At 39.9% G+C, this 19,183-nt stretch overlaps 1 protein-coding gene across 5 annotated transcripts in view; it reads right to left on the bottom strand.

Annotated features, from left to right (window-relative positions):
- Positions 1-5,926: 5,926 nt before the first annotated feature.
- LOC137647330 (nuclear pore complex protein Nup98-Nup96-like) overlaps positions 5,927-19,183 on the bottom strand; it is a 180,651-nt gene continuing 167,394 nt past the window's right edge. For 3 of the 5 annotated variants that reach the window (XM_068380733.1, XM_068380753.1, XM_068380740.1), the window contains exon 31: positions 5,928-8,664. In XM_068380733.1, coding sequence (XP_068236834.1) covers positions 8,478-8,664 — 187 coding nt within the window. In that variant the 3' untranslated portion in view covers positions 5,928-8,477. Of the gene's footprint in view, positions 8,665-19,183 lie in introns of all 5 variants that reach the window. The other 2 variants (XM_068380746.1, XM_068380749.1) reach the window with 1 other exon arrangement.

Genomic DNA, 19,183 nt, shown 5'->3' with positions numbered 1-19,183 from the left:
GCAAGCAGCAACCTACGAATGACTCTGATAGCTCCACTATGGCATCATGCAGAGTGGTTCCCAGACCTCCTGCAGCTCCTCATGGAGATCCTAAGGGAACACCTTCCATGGCACGACCTGCTCAAACAACCCCATGCCAACATTTACCACAGAACCGTAGCTTTGCTTTGGGTTCACGCTTGGAGACTGTCCAGCACCTCCTCACGCAGAGGTTTTTGCAATAATTTGCAAAAAGAATGGCTGGACACCTCAGACGATTCACAGAGGCAGTTTACCAGGCAAAGTGGTCAGTTTTATGTGGTTGGTGTCGTGGAAGGGGTATCTCTCCCCTCGATGCCTCTGTTCCAACCATAGCGGAGTTCCTTGTACACCTTCGCAAAGAAATGCTTCTCTCGGACTCGGCAGTCAAAGGCTACCACTCAGCGCACGGGGGAGATCAAGAGGAGGGTCACTAGGAATACAATTTTCTCTTGGATCAGGAAAGCGCTTGAGAGAGTTCCCAATTGAGACCCTCCTTCATCCAAACGACCCAGAGCTCATGACGTCAGGGGCATTGCAACATCCCTGGAATTCAAGAAAAACTACTGTGGCACAGGTACTGCAAGCGGGCGTGTGGAAGCATCAAACAACCTTTACCGCCCACTATCTGCAAGACATAACCCACAGCAACATGGAGACTTTTTCCATTGCTCCTGTGGTGGACACACAACAAGAGGTGTAATGCCTCAAGCTCCTTGATGGACAAGTAGCAGAGGGTTAAGGGCTGAGGTTACCCGGGTTACTCTGGGGTGAATGCGTAAGAATTACTGGCTCCTTTCTTCCTTTCTCCTTCTCCCCCCCTGGGGAAGACAGCACAGCAAGCCTCAGCACAGCTGACCTTGCCTCTCTGCAGGTAAGACTCATTTCCCTTGTGCATCCCAATATTTTGTTACGTTGCCAATAACTCTTTGAGGGACTGTATTGGGCAAGTCTTAGAACTAGGTTTGTACTAGAGTTCCTACGTTAAAGACAAGCCACATTGCTAGTTGCTCTCACACAAGCTTCTACAGGCTGCTACCAGTGCGTTAACCTATATCGGCTCTTAATTTTAGTGAGGGTAGGGTTCCTACTACTCTCAGGTCAAATTAGATAGAACCCCGGGTCATAGCCAAGGCCAGTTGGTAAGGCCTTCCTCCCTCCTAAGAGTAAGTCACCCCTATAAATAGCGAAGGGTTTGTATTTGCGCCAGAACAAATAACAAATTTGGAATTACAGTGATGCCTCGCAACACTAAATTAATTGGTTCCGTAAGGGCTTTCATAAAGTGGTAGCGAGTCGTCTTTTACATGTAAGTAGCCTAATTTGATCCAGACCCTAGAAAAGCAACACATGAAAAGATTATAAAAAGCCTTTGAAATGGTGCTTTAAGGAGCATTTCACGGAGCGACACAGGCTGAGCCCAGAAAAGAAGTATTTAATTAGAGCAAATAATAAAAATAGAGTAACAAAAATATGGAACCTTACCTTTGGAGTGAGGCAAAGTGCGGGGCTGTAGAGAAGGAAGAAAACGGCGGAAAAAGTTTACGTACAAGTGGCAGAAAATGTAAACACAACTTTACAAAACAGATTTATAGATGACAGAAAACATCAACACTTAATTTTAGGAAACGCATCTACAAATGGCAGGAAATATAAACACTTAACTTTACGATAAACTTAAAATAAAATTTCTTTTTAATTTCCTTTTTTCTAATCTTTTTTTTTTTACTTTACGTTTTCTATTTTCTAAATTTAATTACACCACATATTTTCTTCATCACTGCCAATTTTCTTTCGTTTCTTAGCTGGCGTTTGGTCTGCTTCCACCAAAGGCCTCTTACTAAAATATTTGTCCAAAGAAGCTTGTTTCTGCCTGCTTCTTAAAATTTTCCTGAGCACACTTAACCGCATGTCACCCTCGTATTTCTTGATTATTTCCATCTTCATCTCCATGGAAAACATCATCCTCTTCTTTATCTTGACATCAGTGACTTTTTGGGGACCCATGGCTAATAATGTATCTTAAGTATCACACACGATAACAGTACGTACTATAGAATTGTTACAAAAGCGAAATCGCAAACACTAAGGCAATGCGTACAATACCGTTTCCGGAATGAGAAGACATAGGAACGCCAATGCGTAGATGCACGGTGGGATACAGTACAGTAGATGCCGACCAATATTAGAGCAGGATCTCATGGTGTTAACTAGCCTCTGAGTAGGGAGATAACCAATGGGAATGCAGGAGGATGGTAACGAGTTTACGGGCTGGCGGTGCGCGAATTTTAAAATCCGCCTCGGATACGGTCGGCCTCTCGCTCCGTACCGCCTTTCGTTATCCGAAACATTTTTCGTGATCCGAGTTGTAAAATTCTTCCCATCTCCTTTTGTAAAGTGAAGATTTCGTAAGCTGATTCTTTCGTAGCTAGAGGTTTGACTATTTGTATTTTTCCTAGCATACAAGCCTGGAGCTATTTATATAAATTGGCCCGCCACCCTGTCCCCTGAGAAGTCCTGCCAGAAAGCAACAAATTTTCATAAAGAGCTCAAGGGTTGTATCATTAGAAAAAATATAAATTACTTTCAAATTGGTCATTTTTATTGTTGCTAAAGAATGGTCTATAGGTGTCATAGGTGACAAGATTTTCTACATAATCCAGAATGCGTTGGCTTTTCTAAAATGTTAGATGAAGTAGAATTTTAAAAATAACATTTGTATTATTAAAATCAAAACAAGAAAGGAGGAATACTTGTTTGGCATATGCAAAAGACTGTCATCTATTTTTATGAATTGGTCTAAGTGAGCCCAAAAAGCAGTTTGTTTTGATATTATAATTAATTCAACCACTAAATTTGTCAAACATTGTGGATACTTTCAGATTTCAAAATAATAAATCTGCATCTGTCAAATCTACGAGAAGAGCTTGAAGCAGCATTTACTAAGGTAAAGTATTAAAAATACTGGAGATTTTCAAAGACAGTAAGACCTCATGGAGAACAGAAATGGGCTGTTTCCCCACAACGGACTTACCTCGTCCCCTACTCTAGGTAGGGGAAGGGGAAGGGGAACTGCTCTCCGAAGGAGCTGAAGGAGACGTTAACGGAGAACCGAGACCAGGCTTCCTCGGCGACCGCTTCGATGCCTTCTTCTTTGTGCTGAACAATGTCCACTGAAGTTCCGGCCATAAGGGTAATCACAAGCAACACAAGTAACACAAGGAAGGGATATGAACGGGAAAACACAAAGGGAACACGTGAAAACACAATGGTGGGTCGGACGGGATGTGAGAGAGCGCGGTGAGATGTTATTCATGCCGCGACCAGATGCTTACTGGCGACAAAGACCTAGTAGCGCACCCACGCGTTCTAACCCCGGGTCGCCTCAGGGCACATATCCATCCGCCACGAAGGGACCCGACAAGGGAAAACGGAGATAGGGGGAACTGCGCAAAATTCTTGGTCGGTTAGGGAGGAGATCCCAGATACTCCTAAGAAAGCTTTGAGGTAAGTACTCTGTGTTGGAATAATTATGAATTTGGGCTACATAGCCTGGTGCTGGGGCCAATTAGGCCATAGAGTGCCAAAGTGCTACTGGCGGAAAACCGTGCATTTAAACTTTTAAAAAATGAGGATCAGTAAAACAGAAGGTAAGAAGCAGGAATAGATGAAACTTAGAAAAATATAAAGCAAGTGTAGCTTTGGATCATAGGAACACTGGAAAGGCCCATAAGTAATGTCTACAGTGCAATGAAATCCAAGGAGAGAGCTGGGCTGGAATTGATCCAGCAGAGGTTGATCTTTCTTTTCCTTCCCAGTGACATCTATGACCTGAAAATCATTGTTTGTTGACCCTCCAGCAAAGGATTCTTCTTTGGTCTCCTGGTGGAGGCCAGAGTCGCTACACCAATTTGTGACTGCTCACACTTGGAAGCAATCACCTATTGAATATAAAACTGATTGTGGAGTTGTTCTTAATATTAAGTCCTTTCTCCCTAAGAGAATATTTTGCTGGATAACCTCCATGATATATGGTTGAGGGGTCATGACAGCAACTCACAGGAGAATTGCAGAACAGTAGAGGAAAGGAGAGCCAGTGGTGACAACAGCTCAACTTGCATTGGAAAGAGAATAGTTGGATTTGGAATAGCATCATTTGTATAAATTGTAGAAAGTATGTCATAGCCATATGCAAACTGTAAAGAAGGCTGGGGGCTCTCCTACCCAGGTGGCCATGAAGTTGATGCTGAAGGAGCTTGAAATGCTAAATGATAATAATAATACTACTGTAATGACAATAATAACAATTGGATCACAAGCTGCCTCACCAGCTTGCTGAAAGTCTGTGTGACACATGTCCTGTGAGTTATGCTCATTAATAGATATAGCTGAAATGAAAGACTACGATGACACCCAGTCTGGCTTAACCTTAGTGGTCTAGAACAAGTAAAATTTTTTCTGCGCAAACTTGAACCATGGCACATTACAATTTTTGCAAGCACCTAATGTATTATACAGCTCTCAATTTTTCTGAAGGCACAAAAGGGCCCTCCTTTGTCCATGGAGGGCATGACTGAACTGCAGATTATATGCATGAGCAACTATGTTATTTTAATCACCCACTTTGCCTTGGGCAATAACACAGGTAAACTTTGCCTTCAGCAATAACACAAGTAAAGCATCATCTTATAGTCACCGAACCCTGGTCACCCAACCATGCAAAGGACTTGGAAGAATGGACAAAGAACAATCTCTTACTATTAAATTTTTGAAATTTATCAATTACAAAAAATAAGTTGAAAATGGATTAAATTTCTCCGTAAATGAGAAATTATAATATTGTGAAATATATTTTCTTACTTACCGGTAACTATCCTGATTTGAGTTGATTTACATACTGTAAAGGAACACACTCGGTTAAAAACCTAATAAAATTCTTGAACATAAGCCAAGAGGGAATCAGGCAGCAGTTGAGTTCCTAAAACACTAGAACACTCATTAGGTAAAACAAGGAACATAAGAGTAAAATTTTGTTGAAGAGACATTTCTTCTAAGAGGATCTGTGGGAGTGTAGCAGATACGTTAACTTTATAGAGTTCAACAATGGAATGAAGTCAAGAGAATGGGGTTATATCCTTCCAGCCATGTAGACCATATCTGTTCTTTTCACCTACAGTTAGTACAACTGGAGGGTGACTTTACAACAGCTAAAACATCCTTTGATTTATAGGTTGTAACAAGCAAATTACACTTAAATCTTTGGCAACTGATGGACGTCCCTGACATTGTCCAAGTGATGACTCCCAGACGACCAATTGATGTTGAATTTCTTTTCAAATAATAAAAAATAAAAAATGGTATCCTAGTGTAGAATAGGCCTATGCTAGTGTTCTTAAGAGCCTTGGTTGAACCACTGGACATATCCTAAATAACGACAGTAGGGAAATAAACCTAAAATTTGCTGTTTTGAGCTCAATCTTTTATTTCTGGGGCAGCCTGTGACAAGTCCTTCTTTGTACCTTTTCTAATATAAATCTTCCAAATATACTAGAGAAAGATAAAAGCATGGAATGCAGAGGTTACAACCCTCGCGCGAACACCTTGTAGGTGTCGTGTATTTAACAAAGGCGTGCGAAAACCACTATTCACAGGCTGTCTTCCATTTAGATAATCTCTTCATCAATGGGGAGGGCAGTGACAGGCCCTAGAGAACACAGTTGGACTACTCCACCGACACCTACCACGCGTACTCTCTAGGACATCCTTCTGTTTTGGACTTGCCCGCAAAGTTGATATTTTTTTTGCCCAGTGTTTTTCGAAGTGTTTGTCGTTAATTCAACATGACTGACGTTGCTACTTCACCTTTATTTTCTTTTGTAATTACCATACTTCTGGATCAAATCGGAAAAAAATAAAAACCCTGTTGATGCAGAATTTATTTACAAATAAAATGCAATAAATCTCTCATTTCTTTTACCGAATCTTCATATCCACACAGGTAGCACATTTTTTCCGTTATATACATATAAATTTCTCATAACTATACCAGTTTTATTGCTATTCTGCTTATTCATTTGTAAAAATAAAACCTTTTAGAAAACTAATGAACCATAAATGAATGCCAAATCTTAAATGACTAAAGTTACTACAGTGATTTGAATATCTTACCTATCTTGTTTTTTTTCCTCATGGCAAAGATACTAGTCCTGGGAGCAACATACTGTGGTCATAAAAAATTAAGGGAATAATTTAATTAGTAGGAATTTCCAGTGTTTCAGAATATGCTCATTAACAATGAATACTGTATAAGCAAACTTGCATGGTACATTACTGATGTTGCATAATGAAAATTTTGAAATATTTACTTGAAAATGTTTATTTCATACATCAATAGTATATAAGTAAAATACAGATGAAATAGCTTAACCACTAGCCTTTTAATAATAAAAAACATTTAATCCATGTCTAAAATATAAATCAACATGACATGACAAACTAACAATTAGTTTCACTGATCACGACGAAAGAAAAGAACTAACAAAAATATATTAAACAATATCACATCATCGAAAAGTTACGATAATAAGGGTTACTTAAGAACAAGAACAGCACCTTTAGAATAGGAATTCTGTAGGTATTCTTGTTAGGTCATTTGCAACATCCTTAAAGAAAGTCTTCGGGAGCATACTATCATTTCAAAAGACATAGTAAAATGCTGACAAGTTTAAAATAAGGAGAGAGCCCACTTCATTTCTGTTTCCAGATAAAAATATGATGTGCTGTATTTAACATAAGAGAAATTATGTCTACACTTGTGCGTAAACAAGAGCAGCACCTTTACAACAGTAATTCTGTAGATATTCTCAATTCGTTTGAAACTTTCCTGAAGAAAGCCTATGACACTATAAGATAATTTATGAAGGTAAAATACTGGGAAGTCCTAAATAAGGAGAAAACCAGCTACATTTTATTTTCCAGGTAAGAATATAAAATATTTAACACAAAAAAAGCAAAATTATATAAACTTTCTTCTTAATGGAAACACTAAGTTATTTACACTTCTCAAAAGGGAAGAGCTTTATTCTAGTGTATGATGAGTTTTGTAATGAAAAGTATGCTATGATTTGTCAATTTACCTCTACGATACGTGCCTCAAAGCAAGGATGTATGTAGTGCAACCTACTTTCTTTATCAAAATTCAATAATAGTAAATAGCCTGAACATCGACACTAACCTCATTACCATGCTTTTACACAAGACGTAAACGTTACACAAGCAAATGACACTTAGGGTGTAATTCTAATTAGAAAATAAATTTCACCAACAAACCTTGTGCTTTATTGAATGCGTCTGCAATCAATTAAAGCTAAACTTCAACAAGCAAAATCTTTTTGTATACTACACCTTTTTATAACAAGATCTTAAACAACTACTATGCAACGTATTTCACACCTTCTCCACAGTTACCATGATAAAGCATGACCACTACAATGAATACCATTAATTCTGTACAGGACTTTCCAAGTGAACATCCTTCCATAATAAACTACAGCAAAAACAAATGTTAGCATTTAAACTTACAAATTAACAGAATAAAAAGGGATATCTAGGAAAATCCGATCAACTAACGCGTGCCTTCACGGTAAGTAAAATACGATTATCTTACATATCTTCAATGGCAAAAAAATAATTCTTTTAGTTTTCAAAATAACCAAAACTGCCTTAACCTATCCTTTAAACAGCCTTGGACAAAATTAAATCCATAATTCATCTTGATACCAAAATAAAGCATTTTCTAGAAACAAAACCAATGTTATCTATTCTTGTTGGAGAGAGACATGAATTTTAGGAGTAATGTAAAAGAATAAAATCAAAATTCGATGTGAACACATACATTATCTTGATTCAGGAAAAAAAAATTTAACACTTGCACTACCATATCTAAAAACACTAAACTTGTTAAAAGTATGTTTCCTTTTAGTATCAAAATGTACAAAACAAATGATTACCAAGTACATTTATGTACACAACTCTCTCATTGTACTTGAGCCATCTAGTATATACATTACACAATATTTACATAATTTCAAATCGACTATGGAGACTGATGCCCATAAAATCCATTCACAACAGCTTCCATTCATGTTAGTAAAGATTCTTCATTTACGAAACTGACCTCATATAAAACAAAATAAGAGATTATTTTTCTATGCTACTTGAACACAGTGGTGTAAACATAAAAGCAAATTTTGTAGAAATAGCCCTAATTTACCACTGGTAGCCATTACCTAATGTAACCTATGACTTTTATTTATATTCAGGAACAAAGTACAGGGCAACATGCAATTATAATTAAATGGTTAGACAAAAAAATATAAGATACAATCTACACTATCACTGTACAGGAGCATTTACCTTCTAAAACCGTAAGACTAACAAAGCAAATAAAATATTTTTCTTTACTCGTCCGTTGAAAGATGTGCGAGATAATGTTCAGTTACTAAATTAAGCTCTGCCAATGCATAATCATGTGTGAGGGGTAAGCCTGACAGCTGTTGTGACAGAACTTGTGTTGCATCTGCCCCATCACCTACTACGGCCCGTAACACTCCCACAACAACGCGACTCATTTCTGATACGCACAATCTGTATAAGAAAAAGAACCAGATATATAAGATTCAGTTATAACATCTAATTTCAGTAAAATTGTTCAAATCTTTATAAAGATCACACCTCTAAATAATAAATATCCTACAATAATTTCAGAACTTACTTAAAGCCAGATTCCTATTAATGCATTAAGGCTAAACCCAAAACTTCTAGATATCTAACACACTTAAAAGATGGTAATGCACCTGGTTAACCCTTTTACCCCCAGGCTCTTTGGAACTTTCCAACCCTTAACCCCCAAGGGGTTATTTTTTCCCCAGCACATTTTGCAGTATATTTTTTTTTAAATTGCTCTAACAGCCTTAATTTTTGTCAGAGAGAGGTCAGGTTGGTCTCATTCTCTTGGAAAATGCCTAAATTTTCTCAAAAAATTATTAAAAATATGAAAAAAAAATTTTTTATAGCATATTTTTGCAAGGACGTACCGGTATGTCCATGGGGGTAAAGGGATGAGTTTTGTGAAACGTACCAGTACGTCCTTTGGGGGTAAAAGGGTTAAAAGTTGAAAATGCATGTGATTTGCAATATAAAAAAAAACCAACAGTGCTTAAAATTCCTAACAATAAACACTCCCACTAAAAAAAAAAACACTCCCAGAGCATTATCACAGCAATGATAAGTCCTGAATGACTCAGATCATTTAGAAGGTGCCTCATCAAACTGCTAGTTATATTTCATTTTGATTATTACTTCTCTTGTAGTTTGTCATTTCCTTGTTTCCTTCCCTCACTGGGATATTTTTTTCCTGTTGGAGTCCTTGGGCTTATAGTATCTTGCTTTTCCAATTAGGGTAATAGCTTAGTTTGTGATCATAATAATAATAACAATAATGTACTAAGGAGTGACCTACTTGAGGGTGTGTCAAAGTGACCTACTTGAGGGTGTGTCAAAGTGACCTACTTGAGGGTGTGTCAAAGTGACCTACTTGAGGGTGTGTCAAAGTGACCTACTTGAGGGTGTGTCAAAGTGACCTACTTGAGGGTGTGTCAAAGTGACCTACTTGAGGGTGTGTCAAAGTGACCTACTTGAGGGTGTGTCAAAGTGACCTACTTGAGGGTGTGTCAAAGTGACCTACTTGAGGGTGTGTCAAAGTGACCTACTTGAGGGTGTGTCAAAGTGACCTACTTGAGGGTGTGTCAAAGTGACCTACTTGAGGGTGTGTCAAAGTGACCTACTTGAGGGTGTGTCAAAGTGACCTACTTGAGGGTGTGTCAAAGTGACCTACTTGAGGGTGTGTAAAATGGGGTAACGTGGATGTTATTTTTGTATTTGATATTAAACGATAAGCTACGTAAAGTTGGAACTGATATACGTCAAACTGATGTAAAGAGGGCCACTAATTTCTGTATATACCTACAGTAATGCATCCCTTCATCAAACAACTTCTACGCTACTTTGATTAACAAATATAATTTCCATTTAAAAACATTTCCTACTTTGGCAAACATAATAGACTAAACTGTCCAGGAAATAAAAATCAATCTAAAATTTGATCTTACTGAAGATCACAAATTGCTTTCATTAAGGAATATTAACCCTTTTACCCCCAGGCTATTAGGAAATTTCCAACCCTTAACCCCCAAGGGGTTATTTTTTTCCCAGCACATTTTGCAGTATATTTCTTTTAAATTGCTCTAACAGCCTTAATTTTTTGTCATAGAGAGGTCAGGTTGGTCTCATTCTCTTGGAAAAATGTTATTTTGATAATAAAATAAATTTTTGAATATACTTACCCGGTGATTATAATAGCTGCAACTCTGTTGCTCGACAGAAAAACTCTACGGAAAAATTCGCCAGCGATCACTACACAGGTAGGGGGTGTACTCAACAGCGCCATCTGTCGTTCAGATACCCAGTACTCATTGTAAACAAAGAACTCAATTTTCTCCTCGGTCCACTGTGTCTCTATTGGGGAGGAAGGGAGGGTCCTTTAATTTATAATCACCGGGTAAGTATATTCAAAAATTTATTTTATTATCAAAATAACATTTTTCAATATTTAACTTAGCCGGTGATTATAATAGCTGATTCACACCCAAGGGGGTGGGTAGAAACCAGCAAAATATGTTTACATCATATGAGCTAAGAATTTTTATTTCATTTTAGAAGTTATCAAAATAACTAAACAAAATAAATAGGTACCTGGTAAGGAAGTCGACTTGAACAATTACTCTGCCTTTCTAAGTACGTCTTCCTTACGGAGCCTCGCGATCCTCTTAGGATGCTGAGCGACCCCTAGGAGCTGAAGTATCAAGGGTTGCAACCCATACAACAGGACCTCATCAAAACCTCTAATCTAGGCGCTTCTCAAGAAATGACTTTGACCACCCGCCAAATCAAGTAGGATGCGAAAGGCTTCTTAGCCTTCCGGACAACCCAAAAACAACAATAAAACATTTCAAGAGAAAGATTAAAAAGGTTATGGAATTAGGGAATTGTAGTGGTTGAGCCCTCACCCACTACTGCACTCGTTGCTACGAATGGTCCCAGAGTGTAGCAGTTCTCGTAAAGAGACTGGACATTCTTAAGATAAAAAGACGCGAACACTGACTTGCTTTTCCAATAGGTTGCGTCCATTATACTTCGCAGAGATCTATTTTGTTTAAAGGCCACGGAAGTTGCGACAGCTCTAACTTCGTGTGTCCTTACCTTCAGCAAAGCTTGGTCTTCCTCATTCAGATGGGAATGAGCTTCTCGTATTAACAGTCTGATAAAAACGGATAAAGCATTCTTTGACATAGGCAAAGATGGTTTCTTAACTGAACACCATAAAGCTTCAGACGGGCCTCGTAAAGGTTTAGTTCGTTTTAAATAGAACTTAAGAGCTCTTCCAGGGCATAAGACTCTTTCTAGTTCATTTCCAACCATACGATAAGCTTGGAATATCGAACGATTTTGGCCAAGGTCGAGAAGGCAGCTCGTTTTTGGCTAGAAAACCAAGTTGTAGAGAACATGTAGCCGTTTCAGATGAGAATCCGATGTTCTTGCTGAAGGCATGAATCTCACTGACTCTTTTAGCTGTGGCTAAGCATACCAGGAAAAGAGTCTTTAAGGTGAGATCTTTCAGGGAGGCTGATTGTAGCGGCTCGAACCTGTCTGACATAAGGAATCTTAGTACCACGTCTAAATTCCAACCAGGTGTAACCAAACGACGCTCCTTCGTGGTCTCAAAAGACTTAAGGAGGTCCTGTAGATCTTTATTGTTGGAAAGATCTAAGCCTCTGTGACGGAAGACTGATGCCAACATGCTTCTGTAACCCTTGATAGTGGGAGCTGAAAGAGATCGTTCTTTCCTCAGATATAAGAGGAAGTCAGCTATTTGAGTTACAGAGGTACTGGTCGAGGATACGGATACTGACTTGCACCAGTTTCGGAAGATTTCCCACTTCGATTGGTAGACTCTAAGGGTGGATGTTCTCCTTGCTCTAGCAATCGCTCTGGCTGCCTCCTTCGAAAAGCCTCTAGCTCTCGAGAGTCTTTCGATAGTCTGAAGGCAGTCAGACGAAGAGCGTGGAGGCCTTGGTGTACCTTCTTTACGTGTGGCTGACGTAGAAGGTCCACCCTTAGGGGAAGTGTTCTGGGAACGTCTACTAGCCATCGAAATACCTCGGTGAACCATTCTCTCGCGGGCCAGAGGGAAGCAACTAGCGTCAACCTTGTCCCTTCGTGAGAGGCGAACTTCTGCAGTACCTTGTTGACAATCTTGAACGGAGGGAATGCATATAGATCTAGATGTGACCAATCTAGGAGAAAGGCATCTATATGAACTGCTGCTGGGTCCGGGATTGGTGAGCAAAATATTGGGAGCCTCTTGGTCATCGAGGTTGCGAAGAGATCTATGGTTGGCTGGCCCCAGGTGGCCCAAAGTCTCTTGCATACATCCTTGTGGAGGGTCCATTCTGTTGGAATTATTTGTCCCTTCCGACTGAGACAATCTGCCATGACATTCAAGTTGCCTTGGATCAACCTCGTTACTAGTGATATGTTTAGACCTTTTGACCAGGTGAGGAGGTCCCTTGCGATCTCGTACAACGTCAGAGAGTAGGTCCCTCCTTGCTTGGAGATGTACGCCAAAGCCGTGGTGTTGTCCGAGTTCACCTCCACCACTTTGCCTTGAAGGAGAGACCTGAAGCTTTTCCAGGCCAGACGTACTGCCAGTAGCTCCTTGCAGTTGAAATGCATTGTCCTTTGACTCGAGTTCCATATTCCCGAGCATTCCCGACCGTCTAATGTCGCACCCCAGCCTACGTCCGATGCGTCCGAGAAGAGAACGTGGTTGGGAGTCTGAACAGCCAGGGGAAGACCCTCTCTTAGGTTGATATTGTCCTTTCACCAAGTCAGACAAGACTTTATCTTTTCGGAAACCGGGATCGAGACCGCTTCTAGCGTCTTGTCCTTTTTCCAGTGAAAAGCTAGATGGTATAGAAGAGGACGGAGGTGTAGTCTTCCTAGTGACACAAATTGATCCACGGATGACAGCGTCCCTACCAGACTCATCCACAGCCTGACTGAGCAGCGTTCCTTCTTCAGCATCTTCTGGATGGATAGCAGGGCTGGGGGCTGATCGTCTTGTTGTTCAGCAACGTCCTCATCAGAGGGTTCCTCATCCGAAACTGATGAGGAAATGGCAACGGAGTGGGCAACGTCTGGCTCGCTGAATCCGGTCGCACTGGTGGATGCGTGACGGAGCCGGACGCAATATCATGGAACTGCTGCACAGTCTGTGAACTGTCAACAACCATGGGTGCGCGAGGAAGCACAGCGTCAACCCGAAACTGTCTAGACCGTCTGGGTTGTGCAGTCAACACCCTACCGGGTTGCTGAGGTTGACGCACTGCGTCACAACAAGTCACCTCTGCTGGTTGTTGAACGTCCTGAACGTCAACAACCACCTCCGAGCGTCGCTTAACGTCAACGTGTGGCTGGCAACCCACACTGGGTCGCATCGGTGGAGGAACCACTTCAACTGGCAGACGCGAGTAGGTTACCTCAGCGTCAACAGGGCGCACAACCGACCGGTTGGAAGGTTGTTGGCCAGAAGGTTCTTCTCCGCATTTAAGTCCTCTATCAAGGACGCAAGCTTGGACTGCATGTCTTGCAGCAAAGCCCATTTAGGGTCTACGGGAGCAGGTGTGGCAACAGACGGGGTTAGCGACTGAGGCGGAACCGATTACCATCCCTGAAAGCCTTGTTATGCGTGACATAATAGTACAGCAAAACTTCAAAGGCTCGACAACAGCTGAGAAGTTTACCTGTAAACAACTTGGAGCGTCTCCTGGCTAGGCGCCAGGGAGAGTCTACCAGAATTGAGAAGTCTATCTGGGCAGAGGCATGAACTCCTAAGCCGAGAACTTCTCTCGTGTCATATCAGACTCTCGCTCTATAAACCAGTTTAAAAGAAGGGAAAGCAAAGGCTGTATCCCCCAAACTCCTCCTGGTGAAAAACCAGTCGCCTAGCCAACGTAACGCTCTCTAGGAGAGCGAGAGAGCACTAGCTTAAAAACAACGGCTTCGAAGTAGCTAGGCCTAGTGTAAGCTCTGACGTTTAGGCGAACGAGGAGCAGCAGTTACAAGATCCGGACGAAGATCCTTAAAAAAATCATCATGATTTAATTAAAGTCCATAGGAGGCTAAGCAGCTTAAGGCTCCTCTCCATCTGACAGAGTCCTCAAGGGAATATCAGTAGGAGGGAGAACAGCAACTTCCTCATCTACAGGAACCTTGTCCGATAAAAGCCGAGTCTCTCACTGGTGCATTAGTAGCGGACCAGAACGCAACGTCATGTAACTGCTTGACAGTCTGTGAACTGTCAACCACAACAGGTGCGTGAGGACGTACAGCGTCCACTCGAGACTGCTTTGACTGCCTAGACTGAGCAGTCAAAACAACTCTAGAATGCGGAGGTTGACGCACAGCGTCAAAACAAGTCAACTCCGATTGTTAGTGAACGTCTAGAACGTCAACAGGAGCATCAGCCAGTGGCCTAACGTCCAAATGCGGCTGAAAAACCACACGAGACCGCATCGAGTGTGGTTCTAAACAACCTGACTGACGTGACTAAGCTACGCCAACGTCAACAGTAAGCACAAAGGAACGTTAGGTTGGCTGAAAGCCAGGATATCGATGAGATAAACGGCTAGACTCAACGGACTAATCGGCAGAATAGTCTTCCATAAGGGAGGCAAGCATATACTGCATGTTTTGCCATACAACCCCTTAAGGATCAACGGAAATGGTTGTGGTAATAGACGAGGGTAACGTCTGTGACCGCAACACTTTGCCTACAAAAAAAGACTTTCGGAGTCTGTGTTACGCTTTTGTTAGGCGGCGAGCAGTTATCCGATGACTGCATAGGGTCAGAGCTGTCCTAATGGCTGTAACCAGGACGCTGGACCTGTCCTGAAAGGACTGACTTTCGCTTAAGGGCTTCGAAACCTTGTGACAGGTTTCTTATGCGAAAAGCCTACGGATGGCGAGGAGAAACAACGTCTCTCTCGTCTTATGGTAGGGGAGATCTTGGTAAGAAACACCCGATACCATAGAGGGAAAACGTCTGTTCGTTGGTCAAGGCCTCTCGAACCATAAGTCGTTTGACATTACTTCTCCCCTGGGCTTGGGAGCTTGCAAGAGGTCCCGGACTAGGTGAACGACAGGCACGAACAGACGAACCCTCGGACGCAACACTGTAACACTTTGCGCCTCGGACGCAACACTGTAACACTTTGCGCATATCACTTTATCACTTCGATTTTCTGTTTTGCACTTATTTCTACCTGAAACACGCAATTCTACCCTTCATTAAAAGGTAGTAATTGCGAAATTAGTCGTATAATGCAAGCTCATAATACAGTGGTACCTCTACATACGAATTTAATTCGTTCCACAACCAACTTCGGATGTAGAAAATGTTCGGATGTAGAAACGAATTTTCCCAGAAGAATACATGGTAATTCATTTAATTCGTTCCTCAGCCTAAAAACCCAAAATAAATACTTAATAAATGGCTACACATAATTACACATAACAATAACATAACTGCATAATATGAAAGAAGCATGTAAAAAAGATAATTATAAAGAAATAATAAAAAAAAAAAAATGTGTTTTATTGCCACTTTACCTTAGAGACAGGCCAACGCAGCTGTAGGATTTGCTAAGCCAGGAGGAGACGGACGATCGGCGAGAAGGTAGACATGGTGTTAACATGTTCTTTAAATAAATACTCTCTCTCTCTCTCTCTCCGTCTCTCTCTCTCTCTTGTTCTTCACTGTTAGTGTTAGAGATGTCTATTATTTTTTTCTGAGAGAGAGAGAGAGAGAGAGAGAGAGAGAGAGAGAGAGAGAGAGAGAGAGAGAGAGAGAGAGAGAGAGAGATTAAACAAAAATGAGAGATTAAACAAAAATTTGTTGTGTACATATCATTTTTAACAGCGTTAACGAGTTGAAAGACAGCTAAATGTAACTAAAAAAAACAATATCAGCGAATCTGAATTCCTTTATTAACTAAAACAAATATTGATACAAACACACTCGTGTGCGTATGCGCAAACACACACACGCACGAGGAGACACGATCGGCGAGGAGGTAGAGATGGTGACTGCGATAACATACCGTAACTTACACTACGGAAATTTTAATCTAACTTAGCTTATTTATTTTTTTTAATTTTTATATTTCATACTTTTTACATTTTTTTTTCTTTTGATTTTTTATTTTCATCACTTTCAGTGACGAGTTACGGTATGTTATCGCAGTCACCAGTTCTACCTCCTCCCCGACCGTCTCTCTTACTGGGTAGTAATTTTTGCACCTGTGTGTGTGTTTGTGCATACGCACACGAATGTGTTTGTATCAATATTTGTTTTAGTTAATAAAGGAATTCAGATTAGCTGTTATTACTTTCTTAGTTACATTTAATTGTTTTTCAACTCGTTGACGCTGTTAAAAATCAATTGTACTCTAAACACATTTTTGTTTAATCTCTCTCTCTCTCTCTCTCTCTCTCTCTCTCTTTCTCTCTCGGAAAAAAAATAATAGACGTATCTAACACTATAACAGCGAAGAAGAACGAGAAAGAGAGAGAGAGAGATATTTTATTTAAAGAACATGTTAATGTTATGTTTAGAGAGAAACAGAAAAAGAGAGAAGTCTTATTTAAAAGAGCTTGTTAATGCTATCATGGTTTTCTTTGCTTCACTTTTTTTCTTTCTTTCTGTTCATCACGCTGGCGCTTCTCACAAATTATCGTTGCCAACAATCTCTTTGTCCTTTATCCCTATCAACAAAAGGTGTTCTATCTCTTCCAGGGTATTGCTAAGATGTCTTGTAATAATGGTGATCACCTTCGATGGTTATTTGCTTTAATGGCTGCCTTCAGCTTGATGTTCCTCGAGCTCATAGGCCTATTCCGGCCATATTGTTTAGCCATACAGTATCACTCACATGCACACTGCTCTCATGTTTTTCTATAATTTCTTGCTTCAATTCTAATGAAAGAATTGCCTTCTTCCTGTACTGAAACTTAGCTTCTTAGGCACCATGATTATAGGTAAAATAAAAAAGGAAATGTGACAAAAGGAAGAAAATAAGCACTGTTAATCACAGACCAAACAGAGGACAACCACACGATACACACAAGAATAGAGAACTGAGCACTCGATGCTCAATGGCGTAATGTTTACTTCGTGTGTCGAAATAGAATTCGGGTGTAGAGTCAAAAATTTGCTCGAATTTTACTTCGGATGTTGGAAAATTCGGATGTAGATACGTTCGTGTGTAGAGGTTCCACTGTACCAGCAAAAAACCGAAAACATATTTAAAGATAAAAAGAAAAATCAGTGGCTGGGAAAGAGACTAAACACTAGTTCATATAACTACGTTTTCAATCTCTCACCGCACATAGCCTGGGGACGAGAATAAAAACCTAAAAACGTTTTATCCTTCCTCCCCGTACAGAGACTAGGGACGAGAGTAACACGAGAACAACGTTACCCGCTTGAACGAAACGTTTTCTCTCCTCTCTCTCCCTCCGTCTCTATCTCTCTCTCTCTTTCTCTCTTGATTTCGCACCTAAGAGAAGAGCCCAATTATATATCGTCAAAAAAAAAAAACATGTTATTTGACTAAGGGAAAAAACTGAAAGGTTTTTCAAATAAAAGTTCCTTTAAATTAGAATTTAAAACATTTAAGCTAAGAAAGAATGAACAAAACGTCAGAATCGATTTACTCTTACTGCAAAGTGAAACCGTGATACACTCTCTCTCTATCGTAACGATAGAGCGCATGTTGAACGTCCTGAACGTCAACAACTGCGTAGCATAAAAAACTAAACGTTAGTTCATCTTTGAAAACAGTACGAAGACTATCAAAGAAATTCTTTCATAAAATATTACATTTAAAAAGTTTTAAATCCTTAGCTCTTTAAAAGCTAAAGACGATATAAAGGGCTCAATGTTGATTAACTTCGGTTTCCAAGTTAGGACCGCCTACTCTCAGGAAAGGTCTATATAAACAAAGCATTAAAATTTATTTTATATGTTTATAAAAAATGGAAAGTTAATCGAAGAGGCCTAATAAAGGCGGAGAGATATAAAATATATAGAGGAAAATCTATAACGTGATAAGATAATTACTAAAAGCCTAAACACACTTCCGTCTAAGGGAAGGGTCGGCCATTTAAAAGTGAAAGAAAGTCCATACTCTCTTTGTCACCATAATTAAATCTATCCAAAACGAGTTCAAGTTTTAAGATGAAGATAAAACACCTGCATAGCGAAAGCTCAAAACTAGAATAGTGTACTTCACCAAATAGTTGTGAAAACAAATCCAGTTAGCAACAGCGAATTAGTAGGTCTTGCCGGTAGCCCCACAGAGAGAAAATTGAGTTCTTTGTTTACAATGAGTACTGGGTATCTGAACGACAGATGGCGCTGTTGAGTACACCCCCTACCTGTGTAGCGATCGCTGGCGAATTTTTCCGTAGAGTTTTTCTGTCGAGCAACAGAGTTGCAGCTATTATAATCACCGGCTAAGTTAAATATTGAAAATGCCTGAATATTCTCAAAAAATTATCAAAAATATGAAAAAAAAAAAATTTTTATAGCATTTTTTTGCAAGGACGTACCGGTACGTCCATGGGGGTAAAGGGATGAGTTTTGTGAAACGTACCAGTACGTCCTTTGGGGGTAAAATGGTTAACAAATATACTTTCCATTTAAAAACATTTCCTACTTTGGCAAACATAATAGACTAAACTGTCCAGGAAATAAAAATCAATCTAACATTTGATCTTATTGAAGATCACAAATTGCTTTCATTTATGAATATTAAAGACAAGAAAATGAATTTAGAGAAAATGAATTTAGGTAAATGTGCATCTGTCCATCTAATTTTCAAAAGTACAATTCACCATTCCCCAATAATATTCACCTTATATTAAATCTAATTCAAGTCACCACTTCTGGAACAAAAACAAACCCAAGATACAATTTGATGCT

This window comes from Palaemon carinicauda, chromosome 1 (genome assembly GCF_036898095.1).
Source record: "Palaemon carinicauda isolate YSFRI2023 chromosome 1, ASM3689809v2, whole genome shotgun sequence".
Lineage (NCBI taxonomy): Eukaryota > Metazoa > Arthropoda > Malacostraca > Decapoda > Palaemonidae > Palaemon > Palaemon carinicauda.
Note: the sequence above shows the minus strand (reverse complement) of the source record. Positions and strands in the feature narration are given on the sequence as shown.